The sequence below is a fragment of the Psittacula echo genome (genome assembly GCF_963264785.1).
Source record: "Psittacula echo genome assembly, chromosome: 17".
Taxonomy (NCBI): Eukaryota; Metazoa; Chordata; class Aves; order Psittaciformes; family Psittacidae; genus Psittacula; species Psittacula echo.
Genome location: NC_137753.1, coordinates 1,807,822 through 1,825,499, shown reverse-complemented (window position 1 = coordinate 1,825,499; position 17,678 = coordinate 1,807,822). Strand labels below are relative to the sequence as shown.

Here is a 17,678-nt window from a genome sequence, read left to right as displayed (position 1 = left end):
CCCTGATTGCAATTCACCTCTGTGGAAAAGCTGCTTTGGTACCCAGCATCCCATCCACTGCATCCTGTGGCCATCCTGAAAGGTGGTTTCTGACATCCCGAAAGAAGCAGGAGCAGGAGGATGGAACCAGACAGGAGGAGAGCAACCGCACATGGGCAAGGGACGAGAGGCATGGAGCAGGCAGGGGCCAGGCATGGGGGAAGCACGATACCTACCAGGAAACAGCCCGATGGCGTCTGCCCTGCCCCAGAAGTCAAACAGGTTTCGGCCAGTCAGCAGGAGATCTCAAACCATTTCTCAGACACAAAGGCCACGGGAATAAGATGCCGGTCAGAAGAAGAGGGTCTGCAGTGAGCACAAAAAGGGGCTTGCGGGTGCTGGTATGTGACACACCAGGAGCAAGCTGCGGTGGCCTGCAGCACAGATCAGCTGTTTTAGAGGGCAAAAATAACCAGCTCTCTAAAGTGATGCTTGGGATGGGCTTATTGGCCTTGGAAACCAGCGAGGGGCAAAGCACAAGCCCACGCGCACGCAGATGCCGGTTAAAAAGCTGTCGGCTTCCAGGCTTCTCTCCTTCATGCAGGTAGACCCCAGCTGCGGGCAGCACGTCCACCACGTCCAGCCAGGCAGCGCAGAGCACTGCATGCTCATTTCCTCCCTCAAAAGCCTCGTCCAGATTTCCCCTCTGCCTTTGATGGGAGACACACATCTACAGCACGGTAAAACCCCAGCAGCACCCAGTGAATGTGCTTGGGGAGCCAATCCTACTGAGCACCCCTCCTGACAGACACAGGGCATGCAGAGAAGTGCTTGTGCTTTCACCCTGTGCCACCAGCTGCTCCCAAGCCCCTTGTTAGAGCATCATTATTTCACACCAGACTAACAGCTCATTTGGCTCCTCCATTAATCACCCTGCTCATTCCCAACTCAGCGGCTCTTGCGATGCCTTTCAGGAGACAGCACGGATGCTGGATGATGGATCCAGCAGCATTTTGTGTGCTGTCGGGAGCTGGAAAACGTGCGGTGCTCAACACTGCCAGGGCTTGCTGGTTGGACTTGATCATCTTAAAGGTCTTTTCCAACCCAGTCGTTCTATGACTCTGTTCTATGATTCTGTGATATTCTAAAGTGATGCTGAGGACAGGGCTGCCTATGTGGCTAGTGAAGCCCTCATCCTGCCGATGAGGATGGATGTCACTGAGCAACGTCCATCAATGAGCATCATGGCTCAGAGAGCCGGAGGAAGCTGGGAGAAGCCAATGGGCATCTCCCGTTGGGAACCAGCACCGGCACGGCACGGCTCTCCCCATCCCGCCTTACCTGTTTCCATTGAAGGTTGTTTTATAGTCCCCGGGCGAGCGCAGCGCCTCCTCCGCGTAGACGGGCACGGGGGTGCGGACGCACTCGTGGGAGCACTGCAGCGTCTCGTTGTAGGCGGTGAAGATGTCGAGGGCGCTGGGCACGCGCGCGGGCGCGAAGTCGGTCAGGTTCTGGCAGCTCTCCTCCTGCTGGTCCAGCTTCCGCTGGTGGCTGTTGCGCCGCGGGCGCCCGCTCTGCGCGCAGCTGCGGGACAGGAAGGGGGGCATAAGCTCGCCTTATGGGCCCTTAGATACATCGTGCTCAGCGCCAGGTAAGGATTCCTTAGCTGCACCTCGCTCAGTGCTAGGTAAGGATTCCTTAGCTACACCTCGCTCAGTGCCAGGTAAGGATTCCTTAGCTACACCTCGCTCAGTGCCAGGTAAGGATTCCTTAGCTACACCTCGCTCAGTGCCAGGTAAGGATTCCTCAGCTACACCTCGCTCAGCGCCAGGTAAGGATTCCTCAGCTACACCTCGCTCAGTGCTAGGTAAGGATTCCTTAGCTACACCTCGCTCAGCGCCAGGTAAGGATTCCTTAGCTACACCTCGCTCAGTGCCAGGTAAGGATTCCTTAGCTACACCTCACTCAGTGCCAGGTAAGGATTCCTTAGCTACACCTCGCTCAGTGCTAGGTAAGGATTCCTTAGCTACACCTCGCTCAGTGCTAGGTAAGGATTCCTTAGCTACACCTCGCTCAGTGCTAGGTAAGGATTCCTCAGCTACACCTCGCTCAGTGCCAGGTAAGGATTCCTTAGCTACACCTCGCTCAGTGCCAGGTAAGGATTCCTCAGCTACACCTCGCTCAGTGCTAGGTAAGGATTCCTTAGCTACACCTCGCTCAGTGCTAGGTAAGGATTCCTCAGCTACACCTCGCTCAGTGCTAGGTAAGGATTCCTTAGCTACACCTCGCTCAGTGCCAGGTAAGGATTCCTCAGCTACACCTCGCTCAGTGCTAGGTAAGGATTCCTTAGCTACACCTCGCTCAGTGCTAGGTAAGGATTCCTCAGCTACACCTCGCTCAGTGCTAGGTAAGGATTCCTTAGCTACACCTCGCTCAGTGCTAGGTAAGGATTCCTTAGCTACACCTCGCTCAGTGCTAGGTAAGGATTCCTTAGCTACACCTCGCTCAGTGCTAGGTAAGGATTCCTTAGCTACACCTCGCTCAGTGCTAGGTAAGGATTCCTCAGCTACACCTCGCTCAGTGCTAGGTAAGGATTCCTTAGCTACACCTCGCTCAGTGCTAGGTAAGGATTCCTTAGCTACACCTCGCTCAGTGCTAGGTAAGGATTCCTTAGCTACACCTCGCTCAGTGCTAGGTAAGGATTCCTTAGCTACACCTCGCTCAGTGCTAGGTAAGGATTCCTTAGCTACACCTCGCTCAGTGCCAGGTAAGGATTCCTCAGCTACACCTCGCTCAGTGCCAGGTAAGGATTCCTTAGCTACACCTCGCTCAGTGCTAGGTAAGGATTCCTTAGCTACACCTCACTCAGTGCCAGGTAAGGATTCCTTAGCTACACCTCGCTCAGTGCTAGGTAAGGATTCCTCAGCTACACCTCGCTCAGTGCCAGGTAAGGATTCCTTAGCTACACCTCGCTCAGTGCCAGGTAAGGATTCCTTAGCTACACCTCGCTCAGTGCCAGGTAAGGATTCCTTAGCTACACCTCGCTCAGTGCCAGGTAAGGATTCCTTAGCTACACCTCGCTCAGTGCTAGGTAAGGATTCCTCAGCTACACCTCGCTCAGTGCCAGGTAAGGATTCCTTAGCTACACCTCACTCAGTGCCAGGTAAGGATTCCTTAGCTACACCTCGCTCAGTGCTAGGTAAGGATTCCTCAGCTACACCTCGCTCAGCGCCAGGTAAGGATTCCTCAGCTACACCTCGCTCAGTGCCAGGTAAGGATTCCTTAGCTACACCTCGCTCAGTGCTAGGTAAGGATTCCTTAGCTACACCTCGCTCAGTGCTAGGTAAGGATTCCTCAGCTACACCTCGCTCAGTGCCAGGTAAGGATTCCTTAGCTACACCTCGCTCAGTGCTAGGTAAGGATTCCTCAGCTACACCTCGCTCAGTGCCAGGTAAGGATTCCTTAGCTACACCTCACTCAGTGCCAGGTAAGGATTCCTTAGCTACACCTCGCTCAGTGCTAGGTAAGGATTCCTCAGCTACACCTCGCTCAGCGCCAGGTAAGGATTCCTTAGCTACACCTCGCTCAGTGCTAGGTAAGGATTCCTCAGCTACACCTCACTCAGTGCCAGGTAAGGATTCCTTAGCTACACCTCGCTCAGTGCTAGGTAAGGATTCCTCAGCTACACCTCGCTCAGTGCCAGGTAAGGATTCCTTAGCTACACCTCGCTCAGTGCTAGGTAAGGATTCCTCAGCTACACCTCGCTCAGCGCCAGGTAAGGATTCCTTAGCTACACCTCGCTCAGTGCCAGGTAAGGATTCGGGTGCTCTGGGACGATCAGCCACAATCAGGCAGTCACTTGGCTCGGCTTGGTTTTAAGGATCACATTTAAATTTTAGATGCGGGCTTTTTGCCATCACAGGAATGACTTAACCACTCCTTCCTTTATACCTGCAGGAAACGAAAGCCTTCTTTTAAGTGAAAAGATGTAGGGGAGAACAATGAAGTGAAATGCTTGCCATTTGGGAGGCACATGAAGGCTTTAACTTACTGGGATAAATAAGCTCGGAGCCCAGTCTGGCACGGCAGATGTGCTCCCCCTCAGCACAGGGATGACTGCCTCCCGCTAACTCCCCTAGGATCACCGCTCCTCGGTCAGTACATAGGGAACAAGGAGCGCACCAGGCAGCAGGAACCCGCCCTCGACCAGGCTGGTCCTGTTTGAGGGGCTGGATGCTGATTTAATTAAGATGTCGCTCTTTCCCTGAGCGGGACTGGCAGCGCCTATTGCAATGCTGGAGTTTGGGAAGGGCGCAGCTCCGGGAGCAGCAGCAGCAGCAGTGGGACACATCCTGCCCTGCACTGGCTGATGCAACCCAAAGAGACAGCCCCTGAAATAACCCCCAGCTCCCCCAGCACGTTGCAGCAGTAACAAGGAGGACACTGGTGTGGCACAGCCATCACTCACCTCCCACCCAAGGGGACCAGTACTGGCCAGCCCTTGCCTGTACCAGCAGCACTGGGGGCAGCCCAATATTGCCCTAAAACACCAAACCTGGTTGGCAAATGCTAGAGCTGAGCAAACTCAGAGAGTGCTGCTTTCTGCCTGGGACACGAGGACCGTGCTTGTCTGCGGGGGTTCCCTGCTCATTTCCCCAGCTCACCCATGGTAAACGATTTCTGTTCCTCACTGATTGCTGTATTTATTTGTTTGCCCTTTTTGGCTTCAGCATGAGGTTACTGGAGCTGTTCTGCTAAGCTGCGGTCAGCCGGATCAATGATACACACGGCTTATGACTGCTATTAGAGAAAAATCCCTGATCAAGTATTTCCCCTGCTCCTTCACTGGAATATTACTTCCAGTAAGGAAGTTTTGTCAAGTAAACCCCATCCGAGACACAGAAAGGAGCATCCCCAGCTGCACTCCTGATGTGTCCCCATGGGCTTGCTCCCAGCAAAGCAAACTCAGCTGCAGGGTGAGTAACCCCATGCTGTGGCCGGCTGCAATGCCACACTGCAGCTCTGCCCAGATTAAGACGCCTCCATAGCCCTGCAAATAGGTTTTCCTCTAATCCTGGGGAATGAGCAGGCTTCTTCCTCCACCCGCTTCTCTAATTCCCTCCTGGGTGCAGGAATTGATTTGCTGCAGTGCCCATGGAGAGCTTAGGTGGGCAGGAGGAGCTGATGGAGGAGAGAACCCACCACAGCAACTCTCCCACCGGTCCAGAGCTGCATCCGAATCCCTCCACCGGCAGCACTGACCTCAAAGTAGGCCAGTTTCCCTGGGAAAATAGGTAAAGCCAGGAGTGCCTGGAGCGAAGCGCTAACCTATTTTGCCATACGCCCAGCCATGCTCAGAGAATAAACGGGAGCAAACGAAGCCGGAGAAGCACAGAAGTGCTCCAGGGGATGGGGCACACTTCAATCCGGCAGCATCTGAGGGGCTCGGAAGGTGCCCTTCCATCCCTGGAGTCGCAGGGAAGGTCAGAAACCCCAACTGCTTGCTGAGCCAGGCTGGGGATTTAAGGAGCAGCAGCAAAGCTGCTTAAGCAAGGCTGCTGAGGAGATGCCACCGGGCACGGGGCAGGTCCTGGCACCCTGAGGGAGCTCCTGCTGTGGCCAAACGCATGACTTTGACCTCCCCATGTGGCATCACGTGGCAGCGACTCAACCCTGGAGCAGCGCAGTGCATGTGCCCCATGTGGGACTCGCTGACCCCAGCCATGTGCTGGTCCTCAGTGCACAGCAAACCCAGGTGATCCCACTATAAAACCCCATTTTCTCCTGCAATGCCTTTCCAAAGGCATCCCGGTGGATGGTGCAGGCGCTAGCACCCGTAGCTGTTAAGGAAAAGGACTCTCCCATCCCCAACCTGTCCCATCCCCGCGCCATCCTCCCCAGCCCAACAGACCCAGGAGGGACCTTACCAGTTTTTTAAGACAAGAGTTGTTATCAGAGCGGCTATGACCATGATGAGGGACACGGTTATAGTGATTATCTGATGAACCGCCAGACCTGCGGAGAGAGGAAACGAGAGGGAATGGGAATGGGAGCAGAGGGGATCCCGGGAAGGATGAGCAAAGCCCCCCCCGCCTCCCAGCCCCGGCAGACACGATCCTCTCCCTGCTTACAGAGAAGACTCTTTAAGCCCAGCTTCTCATTTCCTATCCTCTCAAGTATGTTCCTTGTCAGCCTGAATTAGGCACGAAGAACGGAAGAGATGTGAAGCCGTATCCCCTCCGGGACGGAAAGGGAAACTTGAGCGCAGCCTTGCAGTGGGTGCAGGATTAACCAGAGATAATAATTACTGCACTAACTGCTGCTCACTTAGAAGGTCGGATGGGCTCATTTTCTCCTAATTCACCTTAAACGGGGTATAATTTTGGCTCGTGTATCAGTCCTAATGAGCAGTTTGGAAACAAAAGCATCTCGATGTACAGTATGTTTGTGATTTTGTGCTGCTTTACAGTTGCAATTTCGTAATGAAATGATTTTCCTGGCTGCGGCCCAAGGATGTGCTATTTTTCACAAACAGATGTTGCAGCTCCTGATGGATGGTATTTTTAATAAGTAAGTACGTGTTGGCATGGCAGGAAAGAAGCAGCTTTTTATATCTGTAGTTTTATCCATATATACATATACATGGACCTGTGCAATACATGCGCAGCACTCCCAGCTATTTTGGGTGTGCGTGGCTGCTTCTCCCCATGGAAGCAAGCACGGGCTCCCAGCCGCTGCCCATGGGTGAGGATGAGCATGGGGCTTGGAGCAACCTGCTCTAGTGGAAGGTGTCCCTGCCCATGGCAGGGGATTGGAGCTGGATCCAGTTCCCTTCAACCCAGTCTATGATTTCATGACTGCCCACCCAGTTGCTCTATGTACACCCATCCCTTCCCCGGCAGCAGCAACAGCGGGTGGAAAACCCTCCTGGGAGAGACACACTGGGAACAGCATGTGCCCCCTCCATAGCCCTCAGCACCACTCTCTGCAGGGACTTCGCACAGAGCATCCCTATGCTCCCATGGGAATGCCGCCCAGCGCTCTCCCACGCTCCCAAGCAGCGGATTTGGGGCCATGCTGCGGCTCTCTGGCTTCCAGCACAGTGCCCCCCACTCAAGGCAGGCTCGCAGGAGACTGAGCAGCAGCTCAAGCCCCAGTTAGGCCAGATTCATCAGTGGGATTTTAAACCTGGGATCACGCCTGCTGCTCTCGCAGGACACAAGTTTTCACTCCCTGGGAATTCATTACAGCGTCTCACCCAGCTCTGCTCATCCCTGCGCCCCGGGGGGGTTTGGGTCCCTGCCTGCTCCCACACTGTCAACAACACTCATCAAGGGAGAAATGCTGCTTCTAAATCAAGCGCTCCAGAATGCGAGCCTTGACAGTTTAATACAACAGAACCAAGGTCACCTCTGGGGAGTCTGTCCAAAAAACATGGCCAGCACTCAGGAAGCACTCCCCGGCAGGGAATGCCACGTTACCAGGTACAGGAGCGACGGCCTGGCACCCGCCTGGTGACCACAATGCTCTGGTGTCCGGCAGACCAAGAGTATCACCTCCAAAAGTAAAGCATAAGGGGCTCTGAAATGCAGCACACACCCAGCATCCTGTAGTGCTTATTCCACTTTCCCGGTGGATACGCGATGGAGATCTGGGATAGGAGCTGGAGGAGAGAGCAGGGATCTGGCCGGGTTTAAGGACAGGATGTTGTCTGGAGCGGGACATGGGGGACATCACCAGCAAAGGGGTTTTCTAGAGGCAGGACCAAGGAGTAATGACTTCCTGAAGGCAAATGTTTCTGAAATGCTGGCTTTTGGGTCCTGGCACGGTCCCAGTGCCAGGACAGCAGAAGGCAAGAGCCCAAAACACAGGAGATGCAGGATGCTGCAGCCCCCATGTATTTGGGGGTTCTCGTTCTGCTCCCCAGGGCTTCCAGCCACACATTCCCTCCCTGGGGAGCCATCAGGTGGACAGACGGACGGCTGCTCACCGCACAGCCGAGCACAGAGGGACAGGAACATGCCAAGGTTATTTTTCTCCCTCAGCTCAAGCATCTATTTTGCAAATGACCCATTTCCTCCATTTACTCCCAATTACACTTCAATTGGCTCAACCACCAAGGCTGTCAGAACACAGAGCGGGTCAGGATGTGACCGCAAGGGCTGGGGACCTGGTGGCAGAGGACAGGGAGGACCCAGCACCCCTGCACCAGCTCCATCAGGTCCCGACCCTGGGAAGCAGCCATTGGGCTGCCTCAGCTTCCCCACAATTGCCTGCAGAGCCAGAGCTGAGTTTGCTGCTCTGCCTCCAGCTTCCACTTCCCAAGGGAATTCACAGGGATAACGCCTTCTCCTGAAGGCGAGGCGCGGAGAAGAGCTCTGGCCCTGTACTTTGGGAACCTGGAGGACAGATGCGAGAGGAGCCATGTCCCGATGGAGCCGAGGAGCACTGCCAGCAGCTCCCAGCCCGCGCCACGTGTGCCGGGTCAGGAGTGACGCCCACCCCGGCGCCGGCGCATCCTTCGCGGCAATCTTGGAGCAGGTCCCAGTGGGACACCGCCGACAAAGAGGGAGGGAAAGGCTCTAAAAATAAACCAAACCCAGCCCAGTGCCCGATTCCTTTGAGAACAGGAGCGGCGCCGGGATGAGACCTGCAGAGACAGGAGCGGAGGCAGAGAGAGCAAGGACACGGGAGAACCGAAGGATGCAATTAATCCCTGCACTTCCATCATGGGGAAGGCGCAGGCAGAACAGATTGCAGGTGGCTGAGCGCCGGGAAGGATGGCAGCTCTTTGGAGCAGGACACATGGGTTTAAAGAAGGGCTGGATAATTTTAGACTCCATCACATACATAAGTTGCCATATGTACCAGCATGGAAGAAAGTTCCTTCACATCGCATATTAATTCTGCACCAGAGCCCAGGGATTTCAAGGGGACAGGAGATCACTTTCCCAACAGCATTAACCATGGCAATGATGGAAAGAGGGAAAGGGACCTGATGGATGGTTTCCTAGGAATCCCTGTAGCAATGCCCACTGCAATAAAGGCTAACAGGTCTTTAGTCAACTTCGCAAATATATCAAATCCCTTCCTCGATATCTCAAATCCTTTCCTCGATATCTCAAATCCTTTCCTCTAGGCCTTTGCAGGAATGTAGAGAACTGCACAGAGCAAAATCCAACAGAAACACCCCATCTGCAAGAGAAGGTGCTCATGGATGGGACATTCATGGGAGAAGGGAACATCCCATCTGGGACACCACCCCCAGGGAAAAGGCGAGAGGAAAGAGAGAGATGGTTCCAAAGACCACAGCATTATTTTAAACACAGCCCTAGGAGCCCAATCTGTCTGCAGGAAAGGAACCTGGAGGATAAAATCAATAGCTCATAAAGGAAAATTACCCTCCTCCACCAGTGTGGGAAGCCTTCTGGCACACGTGTAGCTCACAGTGAGAGCCCGTGCTCCCGGCACATGGGGCGAGCTGCAGGGAAGAACATGGAAGCAGGAATTTCGCTGGCTTGGTTTTGTTTGCTCATCTCTGTAGCAAACATTGCACATGGCAAAGCCTGGATCCCAATGAGCTACAGGCACGGTGCTCCTTTAATTACACCTTAATAAGCGGTGAATAAAGGAGCTGCCAGCAGGACCAGGGCTGGCACTGGGAATGGCATCGGTGAGTGGCTGCCCCGTCCAGCACGGGCTGCCAACGCCTCATCCCTGCACAGGGACCGCGAACGGCTCCCTCTCACCAGGCTTTTACCAGGCAATTTGACGCAGTGACCATTTAACTGGAGGGTAATTACAGGAGAAGTATTTAATGGAATTGAAAGTGTGTCCAAACCCCTGCGCTTCTGCTGGTGCAGCAGAAATCCACGTGTCGCCTGCCAGGAGGGAAAGCTCTTCAAAGGCGCTCTTTGAACCCTCGCAAACACTCAAATACTGCTGGGTTTTTCCATTGCTGCACTGTCCGAGCGAGCTCTGCTCTCAACGGGGACTTCAGGTCCCATCCTGCGGTGAGAAACCCAACCTCAGCTCCCCATGGGCAGCAGCTCTGCGGTAACCTGCAGAGCACAGCCCCAGCATCCCAGGAAAAACCCCATCTCCTCAAAGCAAGCGCGCGCCGGGGCTTGGTTCTCTGTGTTCTTTTAAAGACCATCTATTTGCCAGCGAGATGAAAGCGCTGAGTTTTGGCCTTTCCGGCCACCTTTTGAAACGGCTCCCGGACAGCTCTGCATCAACGGAATTAATTCCAGGAGAAAATCCATTCGAGGCTAATGTCTTGCTGCTGCAGAAGTGCGCAACGGCAGCGAACAGGAGATATAAGCTCTTAATTAAAAACAAAGAGAACCTCTATCCCCCAAGGCCTTTATTTCAACAGCCCTGCTTAGGGAGCCCGTATTTTTCATTTTCCCAATAAAAACAGCTACGAGCCGCAACTCTTTGAAGACCCTCGTCAAGGCCTCGGAGCTGCATAACATTAAGAGAGGGAAAAACAGCTCCGCTTTATTCTGGAGAGTGTAATCCGAGTTACCTCAGTGGTAGAAAACAACAGACACTCTAAATACCTGCTGCACCTTCCTGCACACGTGCCATGTGGATGCCTTTCCTGCTCCTTCCTCTGCCTCAGCCTTCCCACAACTCCCAGTCTGAATCAAAATGCCAAAAGAAAGGAAATCTCCCAAAGAGAAGGCAGGGCTGGGTCTGCCAGCAAGCAGTGGGGAACAGGGGGGGCTTGTATGGCATCACGGGGGTGATGGAGAGGGAAGTGGTGATGGCAGCAGGGTTTACACCTCTCCGTCAGCAAAGCATCACACCAGACTGGGGAGAGACCATTCCAAATGGGCTCCCAGTAATGAGCGTCAAAAAGGGACTGGCTCTCAGGAGTGGCTGAAGAGCTTATAGAGAGGGAAACAAGGAAAATACAGACATGGCAATTGTTCCTGGCCAAAATAACCTCCTAAGTCACTTCCATGGTGAGCACCACAGCCCACACAGAAGCCAACAACCAATGCTGGAGCCACCACCTCAGCCCAGTCCCACCACATCTCCCAGCATGGTGGGTTGGTCAGTACCTGCTGCCTGCAAAGAGCCAGCGAAGGATTCATAGTCACAGATTGGTTTGTGTTGGAAGGGACCTTAAAGCTCAATCAGCTCCAGTGCCTGCCACGGGCAGGGACACCTTCCACTGGAGCAGCTTGCTCCAAGCCCTGTCCAACCTTCCCTTGAACACTGCCAGGGATTCCTCTTGGGATTCAGCAACAGTCCATGGCACTGGGGCTGGCTCCCTGCTAGCATCCCAGCAGGCAAAATACAGCTGGAAGAGCCGAGTGATCCCAGAATGGGGAACAGTGAGGCTGCTGGGCTCCATGGAGCCTCCCCAGTCTGCAATAGCTGAGCATCGGGTACCGGATCTCCAGGCAGGAGAGGGCAATGCCAGTGCAGTGGGTGACCACTGGTCAATGAGGCACGTGAGCCTGGCAACTGGCCACCAGCCTGCTCTGGGCATCGTCGCCAGCTGCCTTCGGACACAGGGACATCAGTGCCAGGGGCTGCCAAAGGGGCTCTCGCCAAAGTGGGATCTTCTCATGGGGCTCAGCATCCCATCCTCATCCCTGCCATGGCACCAGGAGATCTCTTCCCGAGCATCGCAGAAAGGCTGGGAAAAACCAAGTGGACTCAAGAGGCTTTAGAGCTTCCCAGCCATCAGAAACTGCATCTGAGCCCTGAAAGCTTCATCCAGCTGATAAAGCTGCCTTCGGACAGAAAAATTCAATCAAGAGCGTTCTGAGGCAGTCCTGCTGCAGCCGCAGCCACAAATGGCCTTTCCCAGGGGGGATCAGTCAAACCCTACTGCTGTTTAATAGCTTGGAAGGAAAATAATGACAAAAATCTATGAAAACACCACGGTTAAACAGAGGGGAGGAGACACGGCAGGAGTCCTGGAAAACCCTGCTCTGGTACAAAGCCTGGAGCTGCCTGACCAACAGAACCTCCTTGAACCCCCTCCTCTTGCCTTTGGAGCAGCATTTGGGCTGGCAAAGCCCCTTGATTTCCCCCCCGGGAAGACAGGATGCTCGGCTCTGAGACCCAGCCCAGTGAGCTGAAGTGAAATACAGCTCTTCAGCCAAAAAACCCCACCATGGCTCCTGGAAACCTCCTGGTATTTGGGGTTGGGACTGATGAAAGGAGAATATCCTCCTCCTGCTGCTGCGGAGAAATATTCTTGCCAAGAATGAAGATCCTAGAGGCTTAAGCTAAAGACACTGGGACTTATCTGCTCAGGTGCTACAGCAAATATCACCGAGCAATAAATACTTGCGAGAGCAGCAGAGGAAAGCTCCTGGCTCATTCAGGCACACGTGGGAGAGGGCACACACGCACGACAGCATCTGCTAATCCCAGAGGAGACAGCGCCTTCTCCCTTGCCAGAGAGAGCTCAGCTCACGGATGCATTCCCTTCCTGCTTCAGCCATCATCCTCATCCTTCAGCCCTACAAAGGATCCTTTGGGAACCCCCGGGAAGGCGACCGGTGGGTGCTGGTGCAGGGGGTACCAACCAGCCCCTCACCTCCCATCCGGCCCCCGGCTCCCCACACCTCTGCACGGGGGATCAAAGAGGCGGCTCTGTCCCGACCGCCCAGGGTCTGCTTTCAAACACATTTTGTCCTTAATTAATTCCTTTGACGCCTTTTGCATCCAGCATCTGCTCGCATCCAGCACCCCCCTCCCGCACCCTCTTCCTGAAGGCAGGGTCGTCTCCCAGCAGGGAAGCTAATGTCTCTTTAGGGTTATTTATTCCCAATACGCTCCCAGACAGCAGTGGGGAAGGAGCCAGAAGATGTTCTGGGGCCCACACCAGCACCCACACAGCCTCTTGCCCCCATTCGGAGCACCCTCACCTATTAAACCCTCACCTCTGCCCCTTCCCGAGCAGAGCATGGTGCCAACCTCGTTGCGTACCAGCAATCAAATCGCCATTAAGAGCAGCAGACGGCACATAAAGTCTTCTGCCTTATAAAGCACTTAAAGGTTTAATTAAAGACGGCTTTATTCTAATAATACTGAGAGGAAAGCCTCGGACAGCCCAGCCAGCATAATTCCTGCCTTCTTTGCTTCATTCTCTTCTCTCCTTGTTTTCAGCCCACGGTACTGGAGGATGCTCAGCCTTGGTGGAGGAGCTGAGCCCGCACGGGGAGCATCCACCCCGGTAAAGCTCCCCACGGCCCTTCCCTCTCACTGCATGCTGGCATGGTAATTATTCCTCTCCTTCTATGCTCCCGCCCAAACCGACTCTGGCAGCCCCCGAGAAAGGAAGCACGTTTCTGAAAGCATAAGCACAAACCACGCCTGGGTGAACATATTGCGTCCCCATCTGACTGCCACCGCACGCTGCCAGGCGCCGGGCAGGCGGAGGTGGCACCGGGACAAAGGCACCTGAGCACTGGGTGACCCGGAGCATCCCCGGCAGCACCCACTGCATGGAGCAGCAATACCAACAGGGCATGGATCCGCTCGCCTCCTCCTCTCCTCCCTACCTGCAGTGTTTTTTACTCCGGGGGACTTTTTCTAAGCTTGTTTTTCGCTGCTCATGAGTCACAGACACATTGTTTTTGGCTTTTTTGCTGCCTTCTTCAGCGAGGAGGAGTGGGGTGAGAGGAAGATCTAAGTGAGCAGGATTGCCTTCACTGCTTGTCTAAGTGAGCGCTGCTGCCTTCGTGATGCACTCCCACCCTGCGGACCCCCACAGTCCCCCATCCATCACCAGGTCTGCCCCCCAGCACCACGAGTAGCAAATCCCTTCCTGGCAATGCGTGCAGGGAAGAGAGGGGATGGTGGTGAAGCACTGCCTTCGTTAGCATGACGGCAGCACCCAATCCAATGGGAATGGGTGCTGCTGGGTGCTGAGGGTCGCGGGGTCCCCAGCTCCCTGGGGTGCCACAAGCAAGTGAGACCAACCCGACCAGAGAGGAAGCCAAAGGACCACAAGCAGTAAGCGCAGCATCCTTCCCTCCTTCCCTCCCTCTGCACTCACCGCGGGCTCCCATCGTGACGTGCAGCACTTTACAGGATGAGGGCTGGCAGTGCTCGCTGAGGCAAATCAGAAGTACAGGCAAGTTACCTAATCCTAATTTGTAGCCATATGTTTTTCCCAGCAGAGAACAAACACTTCCAGCTGCTAAAGCTTACACAACGGAGAGGAGCCGGGCCTGAAAAATGCACGGGCGCATCGCCAGCAACACCGGCATCGGAGCGGCCGGTGCTTCCAGGCACCGGAATGCTCATCCCAAAGCACAGCGACAGCTCAGGGCTCCCCATGGGAGCAATCCTGGGTGCTCAGCCCCAGCCACGGATGGAGAAGCAGCTCTGGAGCTCTGGCTCTTTTCAGTTGAGGGTGGCCAGGCTCAGATCAAAGAGGTCCTTTAGCCCCGGGAAGGAATTTATCCCATTCACCACTCGGCGCAAAGAAGTTAATTAGCAAAAAACTCCAGCCCTGGAAAAAGGCCCTAATGAGAGCTAAGAGCTGGCACATTAAAGCAGCCGCTCCCCTGGGAGGCTGCCGGGGCTGCAGCGCTCTGCCGACACCAACACCGGCAGCACCGGCTCATCCTCACCTAAACCCAGCAGCCAACTCCAGTCACCGCGCACCAGCACGTGCCGGGAGCCAACACTCCACGTGCTGCTGCCACAACCAGGCCCCTGGACCCCATGCACCCAACCGGGCAATGCCACCGAGGCACCGACCATGGCAGGTTTGGTGCCTCCATAGCGTTGTCCTCAGTGCCCCTCGCTGGGCAGATGAGGCCGAAGATCTCATCACGCAGCGAGCCCTCTCGCCAGCGCTCGTCACCGGTACTCCCTCGCTAATCTGTCCAGCCAATTCCACTCTTTTATCCAAAAGGAGTGTAGGTTGGGAGATTTTCGCCGCTATAAATATCTCCCTTAAGTCAGCAACAACATCACGGATGCCTCCTCCCTTTCTGCCAATCGGGCCGGGCTAGATAAACTAATTGGGATTAAGATTAGGCCAAACAATTCTTCTTTGATTCAACCAGAAAATCACTGTGGGCTAAAAGCAGTCGCTGCACAGCGAGCACATTCTGTAAACTCCGCAGCGATATCCCACGGTTTAATACCAGCAATAACAAATACAATTTGAAATAAATGGGAAGCGGCTTCCCCATCCATGTCCACACAGCAGACAGCGCTGGGGGGACGCACCGCTGTGCCGAGCACCACGCTGAACGCCATTACGGGCGATGGAGACGGATACCACTAATGGGAAACACAGGGAGCTGCTGGAAAACACCTCGGATAAAAGCCACGGAGCAGAGCAGCCGCTTGCCCTCTGAGCGCTCTTATTTACCATCACACACCTCTTCTTCATGAGCCTCACACCGCAGTGATCCCCAAACCATTCCGGTCTCCCCACCGCCCCGGCAGACCCTACCTGTGCTGTCTCCCAGCCCGCGGGGCGGGCGAGCATCCTTGCCACCGCTGCTGTGGCCGGCGGCCGGCTCGTTGGTGCTGGTGCGGCCGGGGCTGCTGCGGGGCACGTCCCTACCGGGCACAGGAGCCGGGGTGCTGGGGGGCACGGGGGGTGGCGTGGCGGCGGTGGCAGCAGCGGTGGTGGTGGTGGCAGTGGTGGTGGCAGCGGTGGTGGTGGTGGTGGCGGCGGCGGTGGCGAAGGAGCCGGGCAGGGTGCTGCTCTCCAGGGAGTCCTCCTCGCCCGTGGGGCCCCACACGATGACCTCGGGCAGCGCCGTGGGTCGCCCGTCCCGTGGGGAGAAGCCGCGGCCACGCAGATGCCGCCGGCCCCTCCGGGAGCGTGGCCGGTGCGGAGGGTGCCCGGGGGGCAGTGGGGTGGCGGGGGGGGGCCGGCGGGAGCGGGGTCTCTGTGGGGGGGTCGGGGGCGCGCAGGTCCAGGGGGGTCCCGGGTGCCGCAGCTCCTCTGTGTTCCCTGTGTCCCACAGTGAGCCACGGGACAGTCTGTGCCGGAGCGCCGGCCGCGGTGAGAGCCTCCCGCCGGCACCGCTGGCTGGGGGCTGGCAGCTGGCAAGGTCCATGGCTAGGTGGAACATGGCTATTAAAATCCAAGCATGGCTTCCGAGCGGGCAACCTGACCTGTGGAGAGACAGCGACCGAGTTAGAAAGGCAGAGGAGCACCCCAGTGATCCAACCCGGCATGGGCCATCCGACACAGCCCCCACAGCGGTGCCATCCTCTTCCCTCCTGAACCAGCATCACCAGGCATCCTGCCACCGCAAACCCCACCACCATGAGCAAGGACCCCCATCGAGACAGCGACTTTGCTGCTCTTCGGTCACTCTGTGATGTGAGGATGGGCTGTACCATAAAACACAGTCAGCGTCCACATTGCCCAAACTCAGCTCTTTCAGATGAATTCCCTAAAGCAGATGGCACAAACGGTGCCAGCAGCAAGAGCCGCACTCCAGGGTCTCTACACTGCACGAGTCCTGGCGTTCTCTGCTCCCCAGCTCTCCAAGCCAAGGCACAAGCCCACAGTGAGCAGTGGTATCAACCCCTCCATGACCTGAAGCAGAAGATTCCTGGACTCCCGCATTTGCACATGGAACCCATCAAATCCCACCACGGCGGTCACCCACGCAGCAGCAGGAGCGTCCCCCTGCACCGAATGTGACCCAGTTTCCTCAGCACAGCCCCTGACCTAGCAGGGAAGGACGAGCAGCCCCATCCTCCCCTCTGCAGGGGCTCTGCACCTTCCAAGGCTCTGCTCCACTCACGCCTCCTCCTAAGATGCTCCCCCACGTGAAGCACGGTGTTTCATGGCAAGAAAATGCCACGTACGCATATTCCTCTTGTTCTCTTTTCCTTTCTTTTTCCCCCCAGCAGAAAACATCATTAGGCTAAAGCCCAGAAATCTTTACTCCATTTTATTCAGCTTTTACACAAGAAGGACTTTTGTCGAACTCAGCAGGAGTTAATGAGAGCTTTACATGGCTAAATAGACTAATCCTCCGCAGCGCTGCGCCCCACACAGCCCTTGGTAGCACAACAAAACGCGCATCTGCTTGACACAGGCATTCATGCACTCCCTCCGTGCGTGAGCAAATGAAGCTAAAGGAGCTGACCTGGATACTCCCAGGCCCAGCCTTTTTCTGCTCAGAGGAGCTCTTGGCTCTTTTGTCCCTAATTGGGTGTTTTTTCAAAGCGTAACAGCATTTATTTTGGGGAGGAGTAAGGTGACGCAGGGGAAGAGCGCAGAAGGAGAGAAAGGGAAGATCCAGAAACAGATAACAGAAACCAAAATAGTTCAGGCTGGGGGAGGAAGGGTTTCGAAGCGTCAAAAAAGCCAAACCACCCAGAAGATGATGGTGATGGCACGATTTTATGAACAGCAGTTGAACAAGGCACAGGAAGATGCACCCAACCCAAACCTGGTGCTTGCTAAATCCCAGCCACCACATGGAAGTGTCCAAAAGCCAAATTACTGGTACTCAGGAGGGGCAGCTCACAGGGAAAACTCTTTCCCCCCTCTTCCCATTCCCTCCTGCCTGCTTGTGACGTTCTCAAGCAGCCCTGAGCCCACGGGGGTTTGGTTCTGTGCGGGACCTCCCCGAGCATCCCTGTGCTGCTCCCTGCAGCATCAGAAGGACACGTGGGAAAACACAACGTACAACACCCAGCCTCACACATGGGTGTCCCTCACTGCTGGCATC

General features: G+C 55.4%; 1 protein-coding gene across 1 annotated transcript in view; it reads right to left on the bottom strand.

Annotated features, from left to right (window-relative positions):
- Positions 1-272: 272 nt before the first annotated feature.
- The window catches only part of AJAP1 (adherens junctions associated protein 1), a gene marked incomplete at both ends in the record, with an annotated part of 29,971 nt that continues 12,565 nt past the window's right edge, over positions 273-17,678 (bottom strand). The window contains 4 exons of the mRNA XM_080631356.1: positions 273-345; positions 1,321-1,563; positions 5,907-5,994; positions 15,428-16,101. Of these exons, the coding sequence (XP_080487482.1) occupies positions 273-345; positions 1,321-1,563; positions 5,907-5,994; positions 15,428-16,101 (1,078 nt within the window). The remainder of the gene's footprint in view (positions 346-1,320; positions 1,564-5,906; positions 5,995-15,427; positions 16,102-17,678) is intronic.